The sequence below is a fragment of the Lagenorhynchus albirostris genome, chromosome 2 (genome assembly GCF_949774975.1).
Source record: "Lagenorhynchus albirostris chromosome 2, mLagAlb1.1, whole genome shotgun sequence".
In the NCBI taxonomy this organism is placed as follows: domain Eukaryota; kingdom Metazoa; phylum Chordata; class Mammalia; order Artiodactyla; family Delphinidae; genus Lagenorhynchus; species Lagenorhynchus albirostris.
Genome location: NC_083096.1, coordinates 27,877,415 through 27,903,773, shown reverse-complemented (window position 1 = coordinate 27,903,773; position 26,359 = coordinate 27,877,415). Strand labels below are relative to the sequence as shown.

The 26,359-nt window shown below is 35.2% G+C and overlaps 1 protein-coding gene across 1 annotated transcript in view; it reads right to left on the bottom strand.

Moving 5' to 3' along the window:
* Positions 1-26,359, bottom strand: part of CEP170 (centrosomal protein 170) — a 141,893-nt gene that overhangs the window by 64,323 nt on the left and 51,211 nt on the right. The window contains exons 3-7 of the mRNA XM_060128642.1: positions 24,739-24,828; positions 17,505-17,583; positions 6,423-6,481; positions 6,164-6,326; positions 4,928-5,062 (exon numbers count right to left, since the gene is read on the bottom strand). Coding sequence (XP_059984625.1) covers positions 4,928-5,062; positions 6,164-6,326; positions 6,423-6,481; positions 17,505-17,583; positions 24,739-24,828 — 526 coding nt within the window. The remainder of the gene's footprint in view (positions 1-4,927; positions 5,063-6,163; positions 6,327-6,422; positions 6,482-17,504; positions 17,584-24,738; positions 24,829-26,359) is intronic.

Here is a 26,359-nt window from a genome sequence, read left to right as displayed (position 1 = left end):
AGATGTGACAACACCTATATCATCATATTTGTGATCTTTACTACCAGGAAAGTCCTTCATTGAGAACCTTTTTTGACTATTTACTCAGATTATATGTGGCAAATCTGGAGGGGATGTAAAAGCAAGGATTAAGGTCAGACATATTGCACTAAGAAGAGTCAAGTGGTCGAGATAAGACAAAAAACAATCAAGAGCAGACACATGGCTCAAAAACACAGTAGTTCAGAACCATTCATTCAGTATATGGAGCAAACAGTCTTACATACTTCAAGTCTCCCAAAGGCATCACTGTAATGTATCATAGTTCAATCACTGATGTTCATAATGATGCTTCTGAGTCATAAAGCAAACACTTAAATTATATTCAGCCTTCTGTGCTTAAGAAGGCAATGACATGGGTAATTCATTTAATAGAAATATAGGAAATGGTTAAACTTAAAAAAAATTTCAGTTGTAAAAGTAAAGTTCAGTCATCTGGAAAATTCATTATGTAGAGGAATTCATTTCTCTGAAGATGATAAAACCAGATCAAGTGTGGGCCTAGTATGTATGGGAATTGTACGCCCACTAGAAAAATTATTAGGCGTCTTCTAAATTAATATAGAAAAATAAAACAGCTTTCCTTTCTCAGTACACTGATGAAACATATTCTGAAATTTATGAATTTAACATGTATTTCTATTCAAAACCTATTTTGTTTATACTAAAGTAAACTAAATTATATACTAAAATACTAATATTTTATTTATACCAATAGTTTATTATTAATCTCAACTGCTAGATATTTAAAAGTATTTAATAACTGATTATGCTAGAATTAATTATGTTTATCTAAATCAGAAGAGCAATATCCTTAAATTCTTAAGGTATTTTATGATTGTGTGACCTTCCAGGGAACTTTATAACATACATAATTCAGAAAATATGTTCCCTTCATTCTTCTGTACTAAATTAAATGAAATATTAAGCTGTTTCGAGATGATAAAGACTATAATTATGAAGGCAAATTCTGCTTAAGATATCCATCCTAGTATATTCAAGTACTTCAAATTACAAAGACTGGGAAACTCCTTTTACCAAAAAGGAACTACAACTCAAAAGTTTTCAAATTTAGTTTAATTAGATTAAAAATCAGTGTAAAAGAGCCAAAAATCTACTCTTCACAGTTGTACACACCTTTCCAAACTGTATGCAACACTTAAAGGCCTTTAGTTGTAACCGAAAATATGTTTAAACCGTTTAAACCAAGTTAGAAGGTAGAAGAGCATACCTGAACTAAAATGAGGATAAATTCTCCTTTAATAGGACTCAAATATTCACACAATTTCAGGAGAACTTGATTGCTCTAATATTTGCTTCTAGGGTTCTTTGGGCTTTAAGGTAAATTGGTAGGAGATTCTGGATACACACGGACCCACAGAAAGGGACACAGAAAGTTACTAGGTAGTAGATTCTCTATTATCATTTTTGGAATGTTCACCTTTCAAAATAAATACTAAGATTTTACATTCTAAAAATTGGTAACCAAGAAGCAAATCACTTTTTGCTTTTACCAAAAAAGCATGCTTAGAGCACAAATAAACTAATCATTTATATTTCATAATCTGAAACACTAAAAAAAACCTTAATTTCAAAATGACCAAGTGAAATAGCATTCAATATACATTTTCAAATTTGATTCTACAATATCTGCTGGCATCATAAATTATTTCAGATTAGTAAACTGTTTCTCTCACCCTATATTTTAAAAAACTACAAATGATAAATCTGAAACAATAACATCCTCATACTAATATAAGAAAGCAAATGAGACTCTCATTAAGGCTTTTAATCAGCTGAATCTGACAGAGTGCTTCAAGCTACTTAACAAAAGACATATATCACTTAATTCCTTCTAACTCAAAAATAATCCCAAGATTATGAGACAGCTTTTGTCATCTGGCAGAAAAGATACTCAATGAGACATGCGACACAAGCTGGTAATCATTTAAGAATTTAGTTTCATTCACATGGATGAAATTACTACTGGATGCTTCACAGTTTGAAATTCATTTCATTACACTTAGGTACGAGAGATCAATTTTTTATGTCAATTTGTTTTTGGAGTGCTTGTTTTAATCTTTATACTCTACGAAGTATATTCTTTTGGAGTGACTCTGTGTGTGTGTGTAATGACTGCTGAAATGTTAACTGTGGTTAAGAGCATGGACTCGAGAGTCAGGTACCTGGGTTCAAATCCCAGCTACACTATTTGCTAGCAGGCTGACCTTGTGAATAAATTCACATCACCTTGCTGCCGTTTCCTTATTTATAAAATGGGGATGATAACAGTAACTACTTTTAGGTATCGCTGTGAGAGAATTAAATGATTAAACATATGCAGGGCACTAAGAAGAGTGTCTTGATAAAGGAAGCACCACTGAAGTGTTACCTGTTGTTAATAAGTCATGGTTCTGTCTCCAGGACAAAATTTACATTTACTGTATTTACATTTATTGTAATTACATTGATTGTATCCTAGAAGATATGTATTTCAGATTTCAAAAGTTGTTTTGTGTGTGAGGGTGGAAGGATCTTTAATGGCTAGATAAACTCAGTATCACAATTATTTTCAGAATTTGGCAACAGTTAAATTCTGCTGTGTTTTCTTCTAAGTTAACCACCAATTATTAGTACATTGTTTTTTTTCTCACTCTCCCTTCTCTCCCTTCCTTCCTCTCTCTCTCCCCCTCCCCTTCTCTCTCTCCCTCTCTCTCTTTCTCCTAGGTGGCTCTAGTACACAATGATAATATAATATGTGATCCCTGAAGGAACTTATAGTTTAGATGAGAAGGCATACACACAAAATACTGAAGGAAAGTGTTACATATTAGCAATATATATAAAGACATACCCTTTAGAATTTTATATTACCTGATTTATGTGTATACATGTCTGTGGGAGAAGAGCAGACAAGAATTAGTCTAATTTATGTGGAAATGCACTGGGAGAGAGCACTGAACAACTGGTAGTGGGATACAAGGCTAAGAAAGTGGGACAAAATTAGAGAGAGCTTTGACATAATATCTATTTGGCAAGCAAAAGGAAGCTACTGTAGTTTCTTAAAGAAAGGAAAAAAATGGCAGCTTAGATTTATTATACAAAATGAACTGCAGAAGGGTTGAAACTGGAAATAGTTCAATTATGATTCAATGGAAAAAAAGGGCAACAGAAGTAGGTAATATAATAGATGAGGTGAAAGGAAGGGAAGACACAAAGATTTCATATAAAGTAGACATTCTTGACTGCCTTCCAAAATCCATTTCCCTTTCCTCCCTCCTAAAAGAACTCCAACATTCCCAGGTATCTCTTAACTCTTCCCTGATACAGCTCATGTGCCTTAGGGGAAAACTAACCCCATATTCAGCTTCAGGATGGGTACGATTGGCTTAAGGATAATCTCATAACCCTTGCCAGGGATTGGTTCAGAAATAAGCAGGTGACCTACTCCTGAACCCATGAGAGGCCAATGAGATGACAAATGTGTTGAAAACTTTGGGGAAGGTTTCCAGGGGTTCTTCTAGAAGCGATCTTTGCTATTTCCCACTGGATGTGATCAAAGTAGCATGCACTCCAACTGCTACTGGCAAGCAGCATATGAGTATGAAGGGAAACTCCCTCAGTATGCAGCCACTGTGAATAGAAGGGCAGAGAGTCTGAGAGAAAATAGCTAGCTGATGACACCATTGAGATGCTGCATTAACCAATCCTGAAGAGGTTCAGTTATTTATTTAAGCCAGTAGATTTCCTTCCTGTTTAGTCTCAGGTGGCATTTCTATTATTTGCATTTGAGGGTATGCTAAATAATACTAAGTTTCTGAGCTTGAACATGAAGAAAAAAACGTGTTGGCCACAGAAACAAGGAAACTGAGATGGGAATTTATTTGCAAAGTTCACAACTTTCAGTTTTGGGCACTTTAAGATCAAGTTGATAAGGCCAGCTTTCTAAGACTTGTACCCTGGTAAAATTAGAGCATGTTTAAGAACCAGTGCTCTTATTCTCCAGCTAAGAAAAATCTCTTATTTACCTTGCAGAATTATGGTCAAAGGTAGAAAGTTGACAGAACTTCTGATGGAATCTATCCTTGACTCAGAGTCAAAGTTGGCTTTCCATACTGCTCCCTGGTGCCTGTATTTAATTCCTCCAGTTCTAATCCTTATCTGCTATTATCACGGAAACTGGCTGTTCATCCTTCAGTGTTGATGTCCTCGTCAAGTCCTTATGTGACACACAACTGATAGCTCCATTTATTTCCTGGAAATCTTGATTTTCTGGCTTTTCACTTAGTTCATTACTAAACTTCTCCAGCAACAAAAGATTATGTTCCTTGACTATTAATCTGAGAATGTGATCCAGAATTATTTCTTCATTCTGGCTGCCGAACAGCTAATCTTGTTGCTACCATACCCCAACAAATTGGGCACGCTGAGATTTTAAAGAAGTTTTAAACTTCATACAACATTTTGAACATAATAAAAAATTTTCATTTAAAAATATGATTATATGTTTGTGAATCTAATGAAAACACACAAAACTAGTTTGTATTTACTATTTTGGTCTAATTAAAACATTTAAAAAATTATTTTAAAATGCCCAATTATATTACTTAACTATATATCAAGTTTTAACACCCTCATAAATAAGTTAAATAAGGAAAAATATTTTAAATAAAAGTGATTTACAAAGATATTAGAATTAATACTTTGAGAGAATCATTCATAATAAATAAATTTAATTTAAAATGACAATGTCATTAAAACATTCATCAACTATTTCTAACATATTAAAGAATAGGAGACATCTCTTTTAAGGGTAGACAGATTTTTGCTTCGATGATAAGTTCTTCCTAAAATACCTACTTAATGTCACAGTCTGAGATTTTTTTACCTGATGTTCCAGTTTCATGATTTTTCTCTTCAGGCTTGCCATTTGACTTGAAAGCTCTTTGTTCATCCACCTCATCATCCCCCCACCATGATGGCTGCCCATATAATGGAGTACCACGGGGCATAGCAGAAGTATCTGGAAAGAGGTGGGAAAAATCTGTCTAAAGCATATGAAACAGAAAAAAAAAATGCTTTTGCAGAATGCTAGAATTGCCCAGTTGATTTATTAAGTGAAAAAGTACAGGTGACCCCTGAACAACACGGGGTTAGGAGCCTCAACCCTCCCTGCAGTTGAAAAATCTAGTATAACTTATAGTCAGCCTCCCAAATCCACAGTCCCCCCATATATGCAGTTCCACATTCGTAGATTCAACTAAGGTGGATCCTATAGTATTGTAGTGTTTACTACTGAAAAAAAATCTGCATATAAGTGGACCTGCATAGTTCAAAGCAGTGTTGTTCAAGGGTCAACTATATAGTCTAGATAGGTGAAAAGTACTCTAAGTTGAATAACTTAGTATTTGTGAATCTCATTCAATATTGAACATGATGAAATAAATGAAATTCTGCACTGGCTATTATCTAAGTAATGTAAACTGCTATAGCCCAATAGCTTTTTATCAAAGTGTAATTAGTTCTTTGGTATATAGAAATGGCTCATAAATCTAAATATGAAGGATAAAACTAAATTTTGGTATAAATGACCGTTTTTTACTTTTTTTTAAAACCTAAGGGCATTGCACAGTAATTAAATTTAAACTAGTTGTTAACTGGACTAACAGATTTATGTTTGAGCAATCTGGTAATGTCTAGCAATTTTAAAAATTGCTTTTGTATGAATGGGATTATCTATATAAAATATTTTTTACAGTTCCTGGAATACTATAAATACGATAATTATGATGATGTAGGCATTAGTGGACATTTCCTTTTCATTCATTTCAGTTACAATCCAGAAAAAAAAGTAGCAAACATGAAATAATAAAAATACTATAGGGCAAAATATATGTATTTTCTTCAAATATTTAAACATATTAAACGCACCTACATACAACTGCCATATAATTATATGTTTTATAATGCTTTCTAATGAAGCACTGGCTGTATTAAAACCCACTCTGAAATTGTCATTATCATTAATTATTTTTATAAGAATATGGCCAAGCTTTTGAGAACAAAGCATGCAATTTCTTCATAACTGAGTATATATATGATATTTTGAAAGAGGTTAACTTACCGATGGCTTTTTCCTCAGATTTTAGTGCTTCTGTAGCTTTGTGCGGCACTTCTGCCGCAGTATCTGCTACCTTTGAATCTATGCTTTTGGCACATGCAGATTTCAATAATTCTGATTCTGAAGATTTTTGGGACAATTGAAGCTGAATGGTAAACTTCTCGTGCTATAAAACATTTTAAAATGGAAGTGAAATATACATGAGTGAAATCAACCCTAGTAAATGGTAGATTTACAAAAGAAATAAGTAAAAACTTTTTACCTTTAGAGCTTCTTCAGGGACCCTCATTTCTCCTCGTACTACAGTGAAAAGATTTGTATGTAAACAGGGCTAAGGAAGAATATAATTTCAAAATTCTGATAATCAAGCTTAAAATGATCAAAGATAATATAGAAATTGTCCTATTTTCTACAGGTAGTTACAGTAGAATGACTATATTCCCTTTAAGAATTAAATGTTAAAATATGCTCACAAATATAAAACTTTTCATTTTTAAAGACTAAATAAAATCTTAAAATCTAGCAAGTAATTCTAAACTTAGGTAATCATGGCCTTCAAGAAGCAAATAACTGGATGATTAACTGAAGCACAAAAGACATTTTCAGTTCTCACTAACAATAATATGACCACAAAGAGAAAGCAGCTGGATCAAATTATATTGATAGCTAATCACAAAAATCTAAAAAGAAGTACGTCATCAGTGATTACCCAACAGTAAATCCTGAAGGAATTCAATTACTCCTTCTTCACAAGCATTGATAAAATGAAGTTCATCTTGAAAGTGCAAAAGAAATGCTATAATTAGGATCTTAACAGCAACTACAACCACTCCTTCCCCCCATGAATTGCAATCAGGGTCATACTACATTATCAAACAACTGATTCTATACAGATTAGAACCAAAAGCTAGATATAATGAATGCTTTCATTATTATACCAAAAAGAACAATGCCTCTGTATATTAAAAAGATCTTTCACTAAACAGTAGAGGTCACATTTCTCACCATTACTTAACCCCGTAATGAAAGGACTTTTATAACCACATAGTAAATTCTAGTCTTCTTTACCAATTCAGAGCACCCATGACTTCAAGGGTAGAAAGCTTTAATTACCACGTGGGAGAAAAACAGACTTTCCATGCATAACAAGCAGTAAACTTGTTAACGAGTATTTGACCCATAGTTCTACTCACTAAAATAATAAAAACTCAGAATTTTTTAGAATTGTAAAGCGCTTTGGGAATCCTGTTCAATTCCATTAACCCACCTTCCCATTCTATAGAAGAGGAACTTGAGGACTAACGGGGCAGAACCTAAGATAACAATCTCGTCAAATGAATACCAGGTCCAGGGGTTTCCTATCAGTTTACACTGCTTCCTATAACTGTGAAGTAATAAAATTTTCCTTTTTTGTTATGTACATATGCTGATACACATTTGTTGGTATATATGACAATATACAGTTCATAACTAAGTATAGCTAATAAAAAGTAAAAATCTAGTAACTTTGTTTTACCCCCAAGAAACTTATTAACAGCTGGAGAAGATTCATAGCATTCTTACATTTTCAATGTTAAACACAGCATCTTAAAAATATTGAAAGCCATTTCTATTTCTTTCAATGGGAAACAAATGATTTTAGCCTGTTGTATTTTCTGATACTTCTAGATTCTCCTGGGAGAGCTTTTAAGGCTACTCCTCAAGGCTAGTCTGGGGTATTCTCTTTAGATTTAGACTTTTTTAAGATCAAGGAAAACTTATAAGAGGGTGTAACTCATAGGTTCACACACTTTACCTTACAAAAAAATTCCTGTGTGGGGCACCAAAGCCCTCAAAAATCCTTCTGTTTAGGTCATGAATTTACCTGAGAACTCTGGTATGACTACGAGATTTTGAGACTGCCCTAACCTCAGCTTTTCCCTCCAAAGCTACTATCTTCCTAGTGGTACAGACCCAGGTAACTGTTTCTAACTTGGTTAATTCAGAAAAATGACAATCTAAGGTACAATTACTTATGATGTCAATAAGTTACAAAATATACAATACAGTAATATTAACTATAGTTGTATGTCAATTATATCTCAAAAAATAACAGAAAAAAGTTACATGCTTACTTAAATCTTCCTTACTAAAAATCATTAATCTTTATAGATTATTTCCACATTTCTTTAAATAAGAAACAACTGAAAACCAGACAAAATACATAGAACAATGGTCTGCAAGACAATCAACACCAGGTAACAAAAGACCAATGTCTTGAGTGAAGAGGAACAAAGCAAAGTGAGCGCAATCACTGCCCCAACTCACTACCTTAAGAGAGCTTCCAAGTCACACTGCAGGAATGGGTAATCCAGGCAGAACCTGGCATTCTCTGAGCTGTGGAAGACAGAGGGTTGAGAGTCTAGGGAGACCAAGGTTCATGGGACTGACTACTGAAGAGAAGAGAGCTTCACAGAGATAGAATTCCAGAGACTGTTACAGGGACTTGCTCAAGTATTCAGCTGAATACTGATCAGCACATTCATTTGAGAAACGACTGGGACAAGAACCACTTGAAAGTATTAGAGTGCCCAGTGCTCAAGCAGGGCCAGAAATAGTGTCTAATTACAACAGCCAGGCTGGAAAAGCTCACGTATCATGAGCCACTGGATAAAGCAGGGATTGGCAAATTGTTTCTAAAAAGGGGCAGACAGTAAACATTTTAGGTTTTGAGAGCCATATGATCTCTGTTGCAACTACTCAACTCTGCTGTGGTAGTATAAAAGCGGCCATAGAAATATGTGAGTGTATATCGCTGTGTGCCAATAAAACTTTATTTACAAATACAGCCTGAGAGTCAGATTTACCAATAGTTTTGCTGACCCCTACAGCAGAGTACACAGGAAGACCTTGTCTCTGTAGTGGGGAATTAATTAACCACAGACTAATCTTAGAAGCCTAACAAATCTTAAAAGCAAGACTCAACATAATGAAATTGTTTCCAAGTAACCTGTTTCCCAGAACAAAGCTCAAAAATATTTATAGGAATCCAAAAATACATATAATACTCAACAAGGTAAAAATTCACAATGTCTGCCATTCAGTCAAAACTTACAGTGAATGCAAAAATCAATCAAAACTGACCCAGGGGATTCTCTGGTGGCGCAGTGGTTGAGAGTCCGCCTGCCGATGCAGGGAACGCAGGTTCGTGCCCCAGTCCGGGAAGATCCCACATGCTGCAGAGCGGCTAGGCCCGTGAGCCACGGCCGCTGAGCCTGCGCGTCTGGAGCCTGTGCTCCACAACGGGAGAGGCCACAACAGTGAGAGGCCCGTATACCGCAAAAAAAAAAACAAAAAAGAAACCAAACTGACCCAGAACTGACACAGATGTCAACAAACATGTTAACACAGTTATTATATTGTTTAAAAAAAATAAGTAGAGACTTGAAAGATACCAAAAACAAAATCCAAATTGAACTTCTAGAGCTGAAAACTATACTGGATGGGTTAATTGCAGATTAGACACAGCCAAAGAAAAGTTTAGTAAACAATAATAACAACCCAAATTGAAATGCAGAGAGAACAGATAATTATTAAAAAATAATAAATAGAGCCTCAGTAAGCTAGGAGACAACTTCAAGTAGCCTAATACACATTTACTTGAAGTCTTCGGAAAAAAAATAGGGAGGACAGAAAAAAAAGATCTGAAGAAATAATGGCTGAAATTTTTTCTAAATTTGATTAAAAGTATTAACCCACATATCCAAGAAGCTCAAAAATCCTCAAGCACAAGAAACATGAAGAAAACTACACAAAGGCACATTATAATCAAACTGCTCAAAACCAGGGGAAAAGGGAACCAATGCAAGTGAGAATTCAGTGAGTGGAGCAACAACTTTAAAGTAACTGAAAGAAAAGAAATGTCATTTAGAATTCTATGCCCAGCAAAAATAACTTCCAGTTGGCTTCCCTGGTGGCACAGTGGTTGACAGTCCGCCTGCCGATGCAGAGGACACCGGGATCGTGCCCTGGTCCGGGAAGATTCCACATGCCGCGGAGCGGCTGGGCCCATGAGCCATGGCCGCTGAGCCTGCGCATCCGGAGCCTGTGCTCCGCAATGGGAGAGGCCACAACAGTGAGAGGCCCGTGTACCGCAAAAAAAAAAAAATAATAATAACTTCCAATAACTAAAGTGAAGCTTTTCCAGACATAAAAAAGATGAAAGAATTCATCACCAGCAGAGCCATACTATAAGAAATATTATAGGAAGTTCTTTACATAGAAAGAAAATGATACTAGATGAAAACATGGATCTATAAAAAAGGATGAAGAACACAAGAAATGGTAGCTACATTGGTTTAAGATATAAGAGTACAATGGCCATAAAAATCTTAAGATATTTTTCTTATTATGATTTAAATCTCTTTAAAAGATAACTGATATTTTACTGATAACAGTGTAGAATGGGATTTGTAACATATATAAAAATGAAATGTATGACAACCATAGCACAAAGGTCAGGACAGAAGAAAGTATACTACTGTAATGCTCTTACACTATACGTGAAGTGGTATGTCACTTGAAGATACAGCTTAAAATTAAGGATAAAATTATAAATCTTAAAACAACCACTAAAATATTTAAAAAGTGCTACAGTAATAAGCTAACAAAAGAGACAGAATGAAATCCTAAAAAACGTTCAAATAATCCAAAATTAATTAAGAGAAAAAGAAAAAAAATGGGGCAAATCGAGCACAAATGTCTAGATGATAGATTTAAGTCTAACCACATCATTAAATGTGAATGCTCTAAATCCCCAAATGAAGGCAGAAATGATCAGATTGAATGAAATAGTAAGACCAACTGTATGCTGCCTAATTCAAATGTAGAGACAATAGGTTAAAAGTAAAAGAATGCAAGAGATATTCCAGGCTAACACCAATCCAAAACGAATGTCTAGACAAACCAGATTTCAGAGCAAAAAATAATATTATCACAGACAAAGCAGGTCATTTTATAAAGGGGATCAACTCATCAAGAGGACACAATAATTCTAAATGTTTACATAACTAATAACAGAGTTTCAAATTACATGAAGCAAAAACTTCTGCAAGGAGAAACAAACCCAATTATAGCCCAAGATTTCAATATCTCTTTCTCAAAAATTGATAGAACAAGTAGACAACAAATCAGTAAAATACAGAAGATGCGAACAACACTACCAACTAACCTGGCCTGACATTAATAGAATACTCCAACCAAAAACAGTAGAATACACATTCTTTTCAAGTACATAGAGAATATTTACCCAGATAGACTAGATACATTCTGGGTGACAGGACAGGATTTGAGATATACATAGTATGTTCCTGACCACTATGGGATTAAATTAGAAATTAATAACAAAGTCTCTGGGAAAAATCTCCAAATATTTAGAAACTAAGTAACAAAGATTAAATAACCCAATGATGCAAAGATCAAAAGAGAAACTAGAAAGTATCTTGCATGTTAAAGCAGTACAGGCATACCTTGTTTTATTGCACTTCCGTTTATTGTGCTTTGCAGATACTGTGTTTTTCACAAACTGAAGGTATGTGGCAACCCTGCACCCAGCAAGTCTATCAGAGGCATTTTTCTAACAGCATTTGCTCACTTTGTGTCTCTGTATCACATTTTGGTAATTCTCACGATATTTCAAACGTTTTCATTATTTTTATATTTATTATGGTGATCTGTCATCAGTGATCTTTGATGTTACTATTGTAATTGTTTTGGGGCACCATGAACCTCACCCATGTAAGATGGTGAACTTAATTGACAGATGTTGTGCAAGTTCTGACTGGTCTACCAACTGGCCATTCCGTTCCTCTCCTCAGGCCACCCTATTCCCTAAGACACAATGACATTGAAATTAGGCCAATTAATAACCCTATGATAACCTCTAAATATTCAAGTGAAATGAAGAGTCACACATCTTTCACTTTAAGTTAAAAGCTAGAAGTGACTGAACTTAGTGAGGAAGGCATGTCAAAAGCCAAGACAGAACCAAAGCTAGGCCTCTTGTGCCAGTCAGCCAAATTGTGAATGCAGAGGGAAAGTTCTTGAGGGAAATTGAAAGTGCTCCTCTAGTGACCACATGAATGATAAGAAAGCTAAATAGCCTCATTGCTAACATGGAGTAAGTATGAGTGGTCTGAAAAGAAGATCAGACCACAACATTCTCTTAGGCCAAAGTCTAATCCAGAGCAAGGCCCTAACTCTCTTCAATGAAGGCTGAGAGAGGTGAGGAAGCTACAGAAGAAAAGTGTGAAGGTAGCAGAAGTTGGTTCATGAGGTTTAAGGAAAAGAAGCTGTCTCCATAACATAAAATTGCAAAGTGAAGCAGCAAGTGCTGATGTAGAAGCTACAGTGAGTTATCCAGAAGATCTAGCTAAGAATTATACTGAAGGTAACTACAATAAACAACAGATTTTCAGTGTAGACAAAGCAGTCTTCTTTGGAAGAAGATGCCCTCTAGGACTTTCATAGCTAGAGAGAAGAAGTCAATGCCTTGGCTTCAAAGCTTAAAAGGGCAAGATGACTCTCTTGTTAGGGGCTAATGCAGCTGGTGACTTTAAGTTGAAGCCAATGCTTACTTACCATTCTGAAAATCCAAGGGCCCTTAAGAATTATGCTAAATCTACTCTGTCTGTGCTCTGTCAGTGTAACAATAAAGCCTGGATGACAGCACATCTGTTTACAACATGATTTAATGAATATTTTAAGCCTACTGTTTGAGACCTACTGCTCAGAAAAAGATTCCTTTCAAAATATTTCTACTCCATGACAATGCACCAGGCCATGCAAGAGCTCTGATGGAGATGTACAAGATTAACGTTGTTTTCATGCCTGCTAACAACAACATCCATTCTGCAGCCCATGGATCAAGGAGCTATTTCAACTTTCAAGTCTTATTATTGAATAAATACATTTCATAAATCTGCCATATACAGTGATTCCTCTGATGGATCTGGGAAAAGTCAATTGAAAACCTTCTGGAAAAGACTCACCATTCCAGATGCCATTAAGAACATTCATGATTCATGGGAAGAGATTAAAATATCAACATTAACAGGAGTTTGGAAGAAGTTGATCCCAACCCCCATGGGTGACTTTGAGCGGTTCAAGACTTCAGTGCAACAAGTAACTGCAGATGTGGTGGAAACAGCAAGAAAACTAGAATTTAGAAGTGGAGCCTTAAGATGTGAGTGAATTGCTGCAATCTCATGATAAAACTTGAACGCATGAGGAGTTGCTTCCTATGAAGGAGCAAAGAAAGTGGTTTCTTTTTGTTTGTTTTTTGGCTGCACCGTTCGGCATGAGGAACTTCCCTGACCAGGGATCGAACCTGCGCCCTCTGCACTGGAAGTGCAGAGTCTTAACCACTGGACCACCAGTGAAGTCCCAGAAAATGGTTTCTTGAGATGGAAACTCCTCCTCATGAAGATGCTGTGAAGATTTTGAAATGACAACAAAGTATTCAGAATAATGCATAAACTCAGTTGATAAAGCAGCAACAGGATTTGAGAGGACTGACTCCGATTTTGAAAGAAGTTCTACTGTGGAGAAAATGCTATGAAACAGCATTGTGTACTACAGAAAAATTGTTCTTGAAGGGAAGAGTCAATCGATGTGACAAACTTCACTGTTGTCTTATTCTAAGAAATGGCCACAGCCACCCCAACCTTCAGCCGCCACCACCCTGATCAGTCAGCAGCCGTCAACACTGAGACAAGACCCTGCACCAGTAAAAAGATCGGGACTCGCTGAAGGCTCAGATGATAGTTAACATTTTTTAGCAATAAAGTATTTTTAAATTAAGGTATATACAAATTTTTTAGACATAATGCTATTGCACACTTAATAGACTCCAATGTTGTTCATAAACATAACTTTCATACTCATCGGGAAACCAAAAAATTTGTGTGGCTGGCTTTTTGCAATATTGCAGGGCTCTGCAACTGAAACCATAATATCTCCAAGGTATGCCTGTACTTAGGGGAAATTTTATAGCACTAAATGCCTATATTAGAAAAGAAAGATCTTGAATTATCTCAGCTTTCACCTAGAAGAAATTAATAAAGACAGAAATCAAAAAGAAAACAGTAACAGCAAAATTCGATTAAACCGAATTCAATTAAACCAAATTTAAATGGATTTGGGGGAATATTCTTCCCATTTTCTCCACAATATCTGCTCTACCCACAGGATATGCTGTCAGTTAATGGTGACTCCACTTTTCTAATTGTTTAAATCAACTGTACAGTCTTGGGTTCATCCTTGACTCTTTTCTCTTAGTCTACATCCAATCTAATCAAGAATATTACTGGCTCCATCTTCAACATATGCACAGAATTCTATCATTTCTCATTACCTCTGCTTCTGTCACCCTGGTCCAAATCTCCATTATTGCTCACTTGGAACTACTGCCAACTACTGTAACAGCCTCCTAACTGGTCTCCCTCTTTTCACCGCTGCCCACTTAACCCCTTAGTCTTTGAAAAAGAGTAACCAGAGGATTCTTTTAAACATATAAGTCATTATCACATCACTCCTCTGATCAAACCCTCTAATGGCTCCCCATTTCACTTAAAGTAAAAGCCAAAATTCTTATAGTGGCCTATTTAGGGTGATACACTCTGGCTCCCCATATTCTCCTACTCTTCACTGGCTCCAGTCACACTGACTTCTAAGGCTGTTCCTCAAATATGGCAAACATGCTCCTGGTTTAAGTCTTGCACTTAACTCTTCTATCTGCTTGAAGAGAAGTTTCCCCAGATAGATCCATAAGGCCAGTGTCATTACCTGCTCCATTGCTGGCTTCTTAGTGAAGTCTTAATGAATAGCCTTGTTATTTTTATTTATTTTTTTGCGGTACGCAGGCCTCTCACTCTTGTGGCCTCTCCCATTGCGGAGCACAGGCTCTGGACACGCAGGCCCAGCGGCCATGGCTCACGGGCCTAGCCGCTCCGCGGCATGTGGGATCTTCCCGGACCGGGGCACGAACCCGTGTCCCCTGCATCGGCAGGCGGACTCAACCACTGCGCCACCAGGGAAGCCCAGCCATTTTAAAATTATAACTTCTCACTCACCAGCAGTAGCTCTCTGTCTCCCATTCACACTTTTTCTCCACAGAATTTATCGCCCTCTATTATCCTTTTTGTGCGTGCTGTCAGTTCCCTCCAACCCCATTAAAGTATAAGCTCCAGGAGGACAGAGACTGTGGTCTGTTTTATTTAGTACTGTACCCCAGACTGCAGGGACTGTGCCTGGCACGTGGGAGACATTTAATAAATAATTGTAAAATAAATGAACTTAGGCTTCCTTACCTGTTACATTTCTGGCTATCTGGAGATAATTACCTCCTTCTAAAGTTTATCTTGATTACTGCAGCATTTTACTATACCTCCTGAGTTTATAGTCATTTCTTAAACTTGGATATTTCACTACTTGCTTTTCCAAATCAATTTCTCTGGTTAGAACAAAGAACTTTGGGCAGATAAATTCTGTTTCTTAGTTCCAGTCTCAATTCATGGTAAAATGTTCTTTCTATTGCTGTGGCATTTTAATTAAACAGTTTTCAATTACAAGGTATAACAGTTTGTAGACTAGCTAACTATTAAACTTAATTTTAATTATAAATAATGCATGATAGTGACTTCAGTCTGGTATCAGAATAAATTTGTTTTTAAAATTTCATCCTATCTAATAAAATTTCTGCCACTGAAACAGCCCAATGTTCATTTATACACAATCTTCAAAAATCAAAAGCAATATGAGATGCTATTTTTAAATAATGAAATCAACTGAGCCTAACCTGAGGATCTGGGTAGTCGTTCTGGCTCAACACTGATTTACAGCCCTGAAAAAGTCCTTGGGAACAAAACATTTGTCCCAGGAATTTTCGACAGAAATATTGTGAGCAAGTATATAAGAAAATATTAGTTCTCTATTAAGAAATCATTATACAATCTATAAAAGATGAGTTGCTTCTCAATAGCTTCTTCTTGATTTAAAATTCAAAGTAAACTTTATAGAGTTTTACTGAAACCCAAATTTCCTACTATTTTCTCATGTTTTGAAACAGCTGATGTCAAATGAATTGAGTTACTTAAATTCAAAATATACCTGTATTTACTTTTTGATGAAACTTATGTTGGTAGAAATAACCCATGAATAAAAGGCTTTAATGCTAATTCCTAATCATTTTACGTGATACATATTTTTTAAAGGATTTAAAATATACAAATCAAAGGTATTAATGTTTAGTGGTTTCACTTTTCACATGCTGCTTTGGCTCTACAAGTATAAAGGTTATATGATGTGCTACAAAACTATTTTTTCATAAATTTTAAGTTAAATCTAAAATAAAAACTAGTTATGCTCTAGGAACAATTTTAAAGTATCAGCACATTTACTTTACCTAAGTATCAGCTCTACTTAGCTGAGACATTTTCTCTACTACAGTGATAAAAGTACATCCAAGTTGCCAGTACATTTGATACATTCCTTAATATCAAAGTCCAGATAAATGCCATAAATGAAAAGATTAAAAGTGAAAAAAAAAACATTCAGCATGTGTAATATCTCTATTTTAATTAAATATAAACAAGTTCTTTTTACAAAGCTTTTTGCCTTGTATGAATAGAAATGCTTTTATTCTTCTTCATCCAATCATGTCCCTTCTCTTCACTAGTGATTCTTTACTAGGAGAATACCATCATATCCTTATTCAGTTCTTAGCATCCTATTTTCAAACAAAAGAATTTTAAATACATGCTAAATGCATAATGTACTTAATCAGAGAGTGTGGGTCTCAGAAGACACAGGATATGGAAAAATTTGAATTGAAGGCAACAGAGATGGAATGCATATAATGGAGTAAAAATGGGGACAGAAGGAAAGATAGGGTTAAATTCTTTACATTTCTCCTGGAGGCTGACCTGTGTCATTATCATTTAACCAGGAAAAAAAAAAATCCCTGGGCTGGGCTACTATTACATACTCTCTGTCCTCTCCCCAGTTACATTCTTTGATACCCAAACTACATATATAATAGCACTGCAGGGATACTTCTGCTGAAACTATAATACAGAGTGAGGAAAAAAAAAAAAGAGTCCATTAACTTTTCCAGGATTATTTTTAGGAACAGGCATTATAACAAAAAAAAAAAGTATTATTTTTAAACATGTATTTTAGTTTGGAAGGGCACAGAGACTTCCAGCATGCCTATATTATGAATTCTTCTGTCTCAAGAAATGTTAATTTATACCGGAGTAAAGATTTTTGAATAAATTTAATAAATGCACAAAATCAATAAGGATATCATAACCAAATCTCAACTTATCTTCAAGTTTCAAGGTGATATAAGTTTGTTCTGGAATTCTTACATCATTCACAAACGTCTACAAGAGAAAAAAAAAGATGTTAATTTAATATATGAAGTATTAATTATTAAAATTTAGACAAGCAAATACTCAAACCTTATGCTTTACAGTGTATATCAAATGGTGGCTAATACAGCTTGTGTATCACCATAAAATGTGCTATGCATCTTATAGGCTAATAAATGATTTCATACTAAGCCCTTTATTACTATTACAAGTAACACACAAAGAACCAGGGTGCGGTTCCTCTGAGTCTACTATGCTGCCATGACAAATTTAGGCACCTAAAAACGACGTCAAGAAAAGCTCTGACCCGAAGCTAGAAACTGTAAAGGGTAAAATATAATATAGCTCTCGATATACCATCAGGGCCCACTGGACTCAATTTTAACTTTTCTGGACAACTGTAATTATCTGTGAGGATTGAGGTTTCATTATTTTTATTCCTAGAAGTTTTCCAAAGAACAAAAAGAAAATTTACTTAAAAAAATTGAATAAAACTCATTCTATTTTACAATTGCCAACGAGTCCTTTGGACCCTTTTATGAATTTAAGATACTTTATAGGACCCTTACATGAATCTAAGATACGTTATAGATACATTATTTTTTCTGTATGTTGAAACATTGTTTCATCATCATCATCCCGTAAGTATTTAAACTTATCAATTACTTCTAACTTCGTTGAAAATGACCAAAATAATAACAGAAGAATGGAATTACCTAAACATCACTATTCAACAGAAACACTGCAAGCCACAAATGGAAGCTACACATATCCTACTAAATTTTCTAGTAGGCACATTAAAAAGGCAAAATGAAAGAGGTGAAATTAATTTTGATAATATACTTTTAATTTAACCCACACATCCCAAATAGTACTATTTTAACAAATAATGAATATGAAAATTAAGAAGACATTTTACATTCTTTTTTTTTTTACCTTTTTATTTTTAGACTAGTCACATTTCAAGTGCTCAACAGACACACATGGCTAGTGGCTAGTGCAGCGAATAGCACAGAGCTAGATGGATGATGCAATTGTGAAATAAATCATTACTATTGCATCAACCTTTAGGTTTCTTACTGCATGGCCCAAAATATTGCACCATCTTCCCAAGAAGATATAAAAGACATCTGGAGACACCATCTGTGTCTTTTTTTTTTTAAGCTATCAAAGAGCACAATTGAGAATTCAGAATTTTTTATTTAACATCCATAAAGGCAAAAAAAAAAAAAAAGACAGGAAGATATTTCACAATTATAAGGTAAATACAAAAAGTAGAGCAGCAGCACTCTAGACTATAATAACAATGATAAAATGATAATAACGTAAGCAAAATATCAGACCAGGAGTCTTCAGGTGAAGATAACCCTAGATGAATTTTCCCTAACACAAGAATTGATAAGAGAAGAATGTTTCCAAAGTCAAAAAGAAACTAAGATATTTTTCATCCAGTTAGCCTAAATCAATAAGAAGAATCATGCAATATTTTTTAACACAAAACTGATGATTCTGTATTTTAAAAGAAATTTTGACAGTTTTCTCTCATTTTTTAGTGTTTGTGTTTCAATACTCATTTGATTTAGTATGTAAGTGGACAAATGATCAAGGCGGGTATCTATACAAAGGTAACTAGAAGGAAAGAGACGACGTAGAAATAAAATTATTGAATTGATCTTGTAACTGTTGTACTGTTTTACAACTATGGAAGAAAAAGAAAATGACTTTCCTCTTAAAATTTTAAAATGTCAAAGTCTTAAAAATAATGCATTTTGATAATGCAAGAGCAAGAAAAACTAGAAATAATGGTAAGCTAGAACTAGCTAGAGATGTCCTTGAAATCTGAAATCAACATTTATAAAACAGATATATATCCCAGAGAAGGCATGACAGCTAATGAACAGTTAGTGGCATTCAAAGATACCCATTCAATACCCATTTTGCATGTTATGTACCTTTCAAAACCAGGAAAACATGGAATAAAAATTTGAGTCTGTCATGCCTCATTTTTATCAAAATTTCAAGTTGTTCTCTCATCTTTTAATTCTTACTTGTGTAAACTATTTGTAAAAAGACTTAAGAGGTCCATTGGACGCAGATGGTTAATGGTGATGACTATTTTTCCTGGCATACTAGAAGTTAAAAGACCTAGAATACTCTAGATTTATAAAACATAGAACAATGTTATACTTAATTGCCTGGAATGCGAACATCATATAAATACCCAATATGTTTTTCTTTGATAAGTTGAAACTTTAAAAATTACTTTACTCTTCCCTTTTAAATTTCATTTTTTCCCATCTTTTATGTTATTGGATTTGAGATGGCCACGATACCTTACTTGGGAAGGTTCCCTCCATAACGAGGAAATTTAGAAGGGTCCTGAATGTTATACAGTAAAATATATAAGGGGATTCTCAAATTCCTTTGCACAGCTAGCACTTTGTAATATGTCATAGAATACCAGTTTCTAAATCTATCAAAAACAAACAAAAAAATTAGAAGTTGCAATCTTATTCCAGATATAAGGAGACAGCAGAATGCTGCTAAAACTCAAGATCACACATTAGTATGATTTATGAGTAATCCTAAATAAGTTTCTCACATGCTTCACAGAAAGACTGAAATGTTAATACAAAGAAAATTCAAAGGCTTCAGGCATTTATAAACTCTAATTTCAGGTTCATTTCCAAATGAACATTTTTAGAGTGTTTTAAGACATATCTTGAGTTTACCAAAATATTCTATATTAATTACAAAAGACAAAAGCTGAGGAAAATGATGGAAAAGAGAAGAATAAAAGAAAATGTTAATTAACTGATGTTTGGTATGCAGAAGATAAATAATTAGGTACATGGTATAAGAGAGATGCCACAGTTCTAAGCCAATTTATTTAAAACTATCTCAACCTAAAATACCATAATTACTCAAAAGGCCTAAGAGGAACTCTAAGATTCACTCAAAGCTTATTGCTTGACTCTCTTAAATGTTAAGCACCTACTGTTTTTAACATATGTACTAGGTACTTTCAGAGATTAAGAGACACATAATTTTAACCTGCTGGCATTTATGACAGAAATATTCCCTAAGGTCTAAAATGGCTCAGGAAATATGAGCCAGACATGAAGTTTCAGCTCACAAAATGTTAAGTGAAAACACTTGGGAGCAAAAAGTCTCCTGACGGTTGAAAATTATAAAAGGAGAGAAAATTTCAAAGGGCTACAGGAAAAAAATCACTTAAATAAATCAATTATGAAGCATTTTAATAAATCAGATATGGAAAGAAAAATAGGTTTTGTTTCTTATGTCAACATCATTTGATCACACCTCTACCTGGTAGGTAGGACAGGTGAGGACAACGAGGCACAGGGTGCAAAGTAACAATCAAGCTCTCAGAGTTCAGAAGCAGAATTACTGGGATTCAAATTCAGCTCTCTGAACTACAAACCCCACATTCTCTGCACATCAAGGAAGCTTGGATGCCCAAGCCAGGCCAAGCCAGCTCCCCAAACTCCCCCAACCAAACCACTAACCTCAGAGAAGCAAACCAAACCAGATAAATATCTATTTAATTTACATACAAATAAATCACATAATTGACAGTATAAAATCATATAACCACCATGTACTGCATTAATGCTCTGGGAAATGTGAATGGAGTGGCCAGCAGCACAACTACCTCAATCATGTTGTCAGTGAGAAAAGTCTCGTCTTCTTCCCCTAACCACTCCTTTCATACCTTCCTCCTTCTATGCCATACTGGTCTGATGCTGCAGGAACGCCAGTGTGAAAGGGGACACAGCAGGGGCTGGAACACAGGGAGGTGAGGTGGAATGGGATGGGAGTGCTGCGGCAAAGGTCAATGGTGACTATCAGAGAGGTGCAGGTACTCCAGTGCATGGAGGGGGCAGGAAGAACTGAAGGCAAACAAGGGCTCTCATAGAAAGAGAAGCTTCCAGGGGCTTGCAGGGAAATAGCCTACTATCACATCAGCTACAGAACCAGTTCCAGCTTCCCCAAGCAGAACAACCTCATTTCTGGTAGTAATAAAAGCAAGTGTGGACCTAGGTAACTTGGGAGTATATTTTAGGGTAGGGTGAAAGGAAGTGAGAGTGGAAGTAGTCACAGATAGTTGTTTATAAGTTGAGTTTAGTTGATAAGTGCTTTCCAAAATAATTTAACTGTGTATGTATTCACTGAAAAGTATGTAGGCTACAGGATGCTAAACTTGTTTTAACTGCTTTTCTTACCATAACAACAACAGTAGTAACTAACACTTACTGAACTAGATGTTTAAAACTATTAACTTATTTATAGCTTCACAACTACCTGAGAGGAGTACCATTTTACTATTTCTGTTAAAAAAACTGAGGAACAGAAAAATTAAGTAACTTGTCCAGAGTTACCTCACTAGTAAGAATTCAAGCTGGGCTCATAACCACCTATACTGTGCCCCTTCTGAAATTACTACTTTTAACCTGATGCTCAAATTTCTAGAATTACATGAATGTTAAGAATAAACAGGCTGTGAATAATAATCTACAAATTTTCTATGAATAAAATGCATGATAGCTGGTAGTTCACAGACTTTGGCTACGAAAGTCCATTCTGGCATATTTCCTAGGCTATCCATTTGGGTAACAGTACATTTATCCATTTGTGTAATATTTTGAAGTTCTGTACCAGGCACATACTTGTCACATTTAATCCTCACAACAATACTACAGAGCAGGAATTATCATTTCACTATTTTAAAGCTGAAGACAGGTAACTAAATTTTGCATTGAGGCTTCACATTCATAACCTTCAACTCATTACATTTTTGCACAAGTTTGGGAACTAATATGAATATATATGAGGAAACCGAATTTCAGAGAGTTTATGTAATTTGTCCAGGGTTATAATGCTGGTAAATTACAGACTGAGATTCAAATCTAGGTCCTGACTTCAAGTTCAAAATGAAGATGTCACTCTCTGTGAGTTATTGTATTTCAGACAACTGAGTACAATCAAATTATAAGAAAGGTCAGCCTAGATAAACTTAGAAGTTAATATTTCACCTGATATTTTTTACAACCAACATCAATAATTTTTATATTTGATCACAATGTTTTAAAAGACTAAAACACTGTGATGTAATTCTCACTTATTATTTTCCAAGATATAATGTAAAGACACCTAAGAATAGCACTGTGGTCAAGACGAAACATTCTAGGCTTAAAAACAGAATATAACATTGTTAAAATATTCCACATATAAAAGTGGATTAAAATTTTTCTCTATAAAGTCTTTCATATAGAAAATTCATTCAATTCCATTTGAAAAGATTTACTGGGTTCATGCACTGTGCAGAACCTTGTGCTAGTAGGCACTGTGGTGTACTTACCAGAAGCAAAAGGCACATGAACTGTTCAGAAGCACATAATCTAGCACAGTGACAGATATGCACAAGCAGATTTAATACAAGGCTCATAAAGCACCCAAAACAGAGATTAAAACAGAAGTTTGTAGGTGCGGAGAAGGAAGAGAGTAACTCCTTAAATAGCACCTTGGAATCGAAATGCTTCCTGACATGGCCCATGGTAAAACAGTTTCTACCTCATCTGCCTATCTTTTTCTACTTTAATCCATTCAAAATGTTAATAAGTCAATATTCTTAAATACCTTTTCTCTGCTCCCTTCAGGAAGATGTAGAATTGGGATTTTACTTTTAAAAGTAAGTACAACTTTTACAAATGACAAGGCAGATGGAAGAACTACTGGGCTGCAGAAAATCTAACAAATTATTTGGAGAAGACAGTATAGTAGGAAAACTACTGTTTTGGAGGTATGGCAAGGAAAATGTGACGGAGCATGAATCTGGAAAAGTGGGTGATGCCAAATGTGAGGTATTTCAATTCAAACATGAGGAATTAAGACTTAGTTTTAGGGCTTCCCTGGTGGCGCAGTGGTTGAGAGTTTTAGGGCTTCCCTGGTGGCGCAGTGGTTGAGAGTCCGCCTGCTGATGCAAGAGACACGGGTTCGTGCCCCGGTCCGGGAAGATCCCACATGCCGCGGAGTGGCTGGGCCCGTGAGCCATGGCCGCTGAGCCTGCACGTCTGCAGCCTGTGCTCCGCAATGGGAGAGGCCACAACAGTGAGAGGCCCGCGTACCACAAACTTAATTTTATGTGTCATGAGAAACAAGTAAACGTGTGAATAAAACTAACATAAAAACAGGCCTACAAAAAAAGTATCTCAGTGAATAAACATAAAAGTCCTTCAGTAGCAGGCCGATTTAGGACAAGAAAAAAAAAGTTTTACCATATTTGCCAAATTTCTGCAGATGTTTTTCCATATAATGTTTAATGTATATTTTGAAAAGAAGCAGCAGTTAGAAGAAGTTTGGATACATTTAATTTCTGTTAAAGTCATTTTAAGAAATTCAACAGCACAGATCTGAACAAAATTATGTTTGCTTATGTTAGCAGAGCCATGAGAGAATTGAGAAAAAATAAGATAAATTATTCAATACTTTAGCATTCTCTTATTCTGCAGCTACTTACATTCTGCCAATGTAGAAAGATCAAATGAAGAATTAGGAAAAAATTCACTGCAGTAACACAAAAATCTTCAATGTAGGAAACCAAAGAAGCAATAATAAACACTAGTATTTAGATCATATACCACATTTGTTAAGGTAAATGGATGTGTTTCACTCCTTTTTACTCTAGTATAGAAGATCCTCCAACCATCTGGTACCAAACCACGTTTGCATCTTTTTTTTCCAAAGTTAACCCACACTTCTCTGACTCCCAAGAGTGCTTTTTTGCATTCTTACTGTCATGACTTTCCACGGCTTTATCACATATAAATTCAAGCCATTCAGTAAGGGCAAGCTTTCATCTTAACCTCCTTAAAGAATTCTTTTTTTAACCACTGGATAATAACAACCAACAACCATCTGAATTCCTGTTAAGTATTTACTACCAACATCATTTCTTGGGAACATGGGCTACATTCATATTCTACTGTATGGTCCTCAAAGTGCTATGTACCTAGTAAGCATTTAAAAGTAAGTGCAAACTAGAGAAAAGGAAATATAACACAAAACAGGATTTTGTGTTATATATGTTTTCTTACAATACTAAACAAAAATTCAAATAAGACAAAAAGCAAACTCTTAACTTACCCCATTTAGGCTGCCCAAATCTTTCACCAGATGTTCATCAGTAGAGGCATCGTAATTGATTACAGCATGTTGCTTATCCACACTACGAGACTGAAAGAAAATTCTTTACGTTAATAAGCACAAGAAAATGCTAGAATAAATAACAAAAACAAAGATTTTTGTCTAAATACTTTATGTTAATAAGATAGCAGATAAATACACGGAAATACCAAAGTAAAAGTAGGTTCAATAAGATTTAAACTGTTACTATTCAACAGAAATTTGGCATCACTTCCCAAAGAGGAAAGAAAGCAGCCAAAATTTTAAGACATTCTTTTCTACCAAAGTCACACGTTCTACTTTTGAGAGAATTTAATTCAGTTGACTTTGTTGAATGTATCGAACGACAATAATTTTTTTTTATAATCTGAAATTCTTATATGGAAATCATGTGAAGTATAATTTTATGTTTTATATACCTCACTGTAAGAAAAATTACCATATAGGATTTACATCTTTCAATACCAAAGATTAAGGGACAAAATGTAATATGTTCCTGAATAAAATTATCCTCACTTAAAACATGGGTTCTAAAACTCATAGGAGAGGTCTAAGAGAGAAAGAGAAAGTCAAAAGAAGGAATTAGAATGGCAAACTGATTTTTGAAAATTGCTTTTAAGTCTCTTTTAAAGTACACACACACTCTCTTTCTCCAGAGCTTAGTGAGTTATCTGCAGATGAAAGTAGCTCAGAGATGAACTACAAGCCTTTGGAAATTTGTATCCAAAGGAAATATCACTACAGTCACAGGAAGAAATAGTCTGAGAGCCACTGAACGTGAACTCAACAACCATTTACTACTGGGTTACTATGTGAACCTTGGTATACTAAAAGCAAAGGAAGCATCCAAAATGGGGAGGAGATATAATTTTCAGTTTCCAGTACAGCATGTAAGGAGCTTGGAAGTCATCGTTTCTATCCTCATAACAAGAAAAAAGTGAAACTGAAAATCAAAAACTTGTCTTAGTTTCATCAGAAAATTGAGGTCATAAGGTCAATTGCCACTCTGAAATCTGGAGAGACAGGCAAATGCAGAGAATCATAGCTCACTGCTAGCAGTTGAAACTACTGCTGCAACCACCAACTGGTAGGAAAGCTTACAGGTTAAATGATTAATTGCTGGAAACTTGAATGATGTCAACTAGCTTGAAAGCAAGAACTCCTGGGGGCACAGCCTTGGCGGGAACACCATTTTTTCATGAGTTTTACCTCCAGAAGCCCCACAAAGACCTCAGGGTGAGGACTGGAGAAAAATCTTCTCATGCTTCTGGTATGGTGAGGGGGAAAGTAGTCATTTTGAAATACACCCATTCTGTTCTCCTCAGCAACAGCCTGTCCTCAAGGAAAACTACTTTTCCAGAGCTCACCCAAATCAACCAGTGTGGGTTTTACCAGAGCCTAACTGACATGGGAGAATGGAAATACCCAACTCCAGCCTCACCTAGCCTTCCTGTCTCACCTAAGGAGGTGAACAAAAAGCTGAGATGTACTTGTGAAGGTCAAAGACTGAGAACTAATAGTACTTCAGCATGCTTCCCCTCCTCCCAAACCTTACCATCATATCAACAGGGATCTATAAATA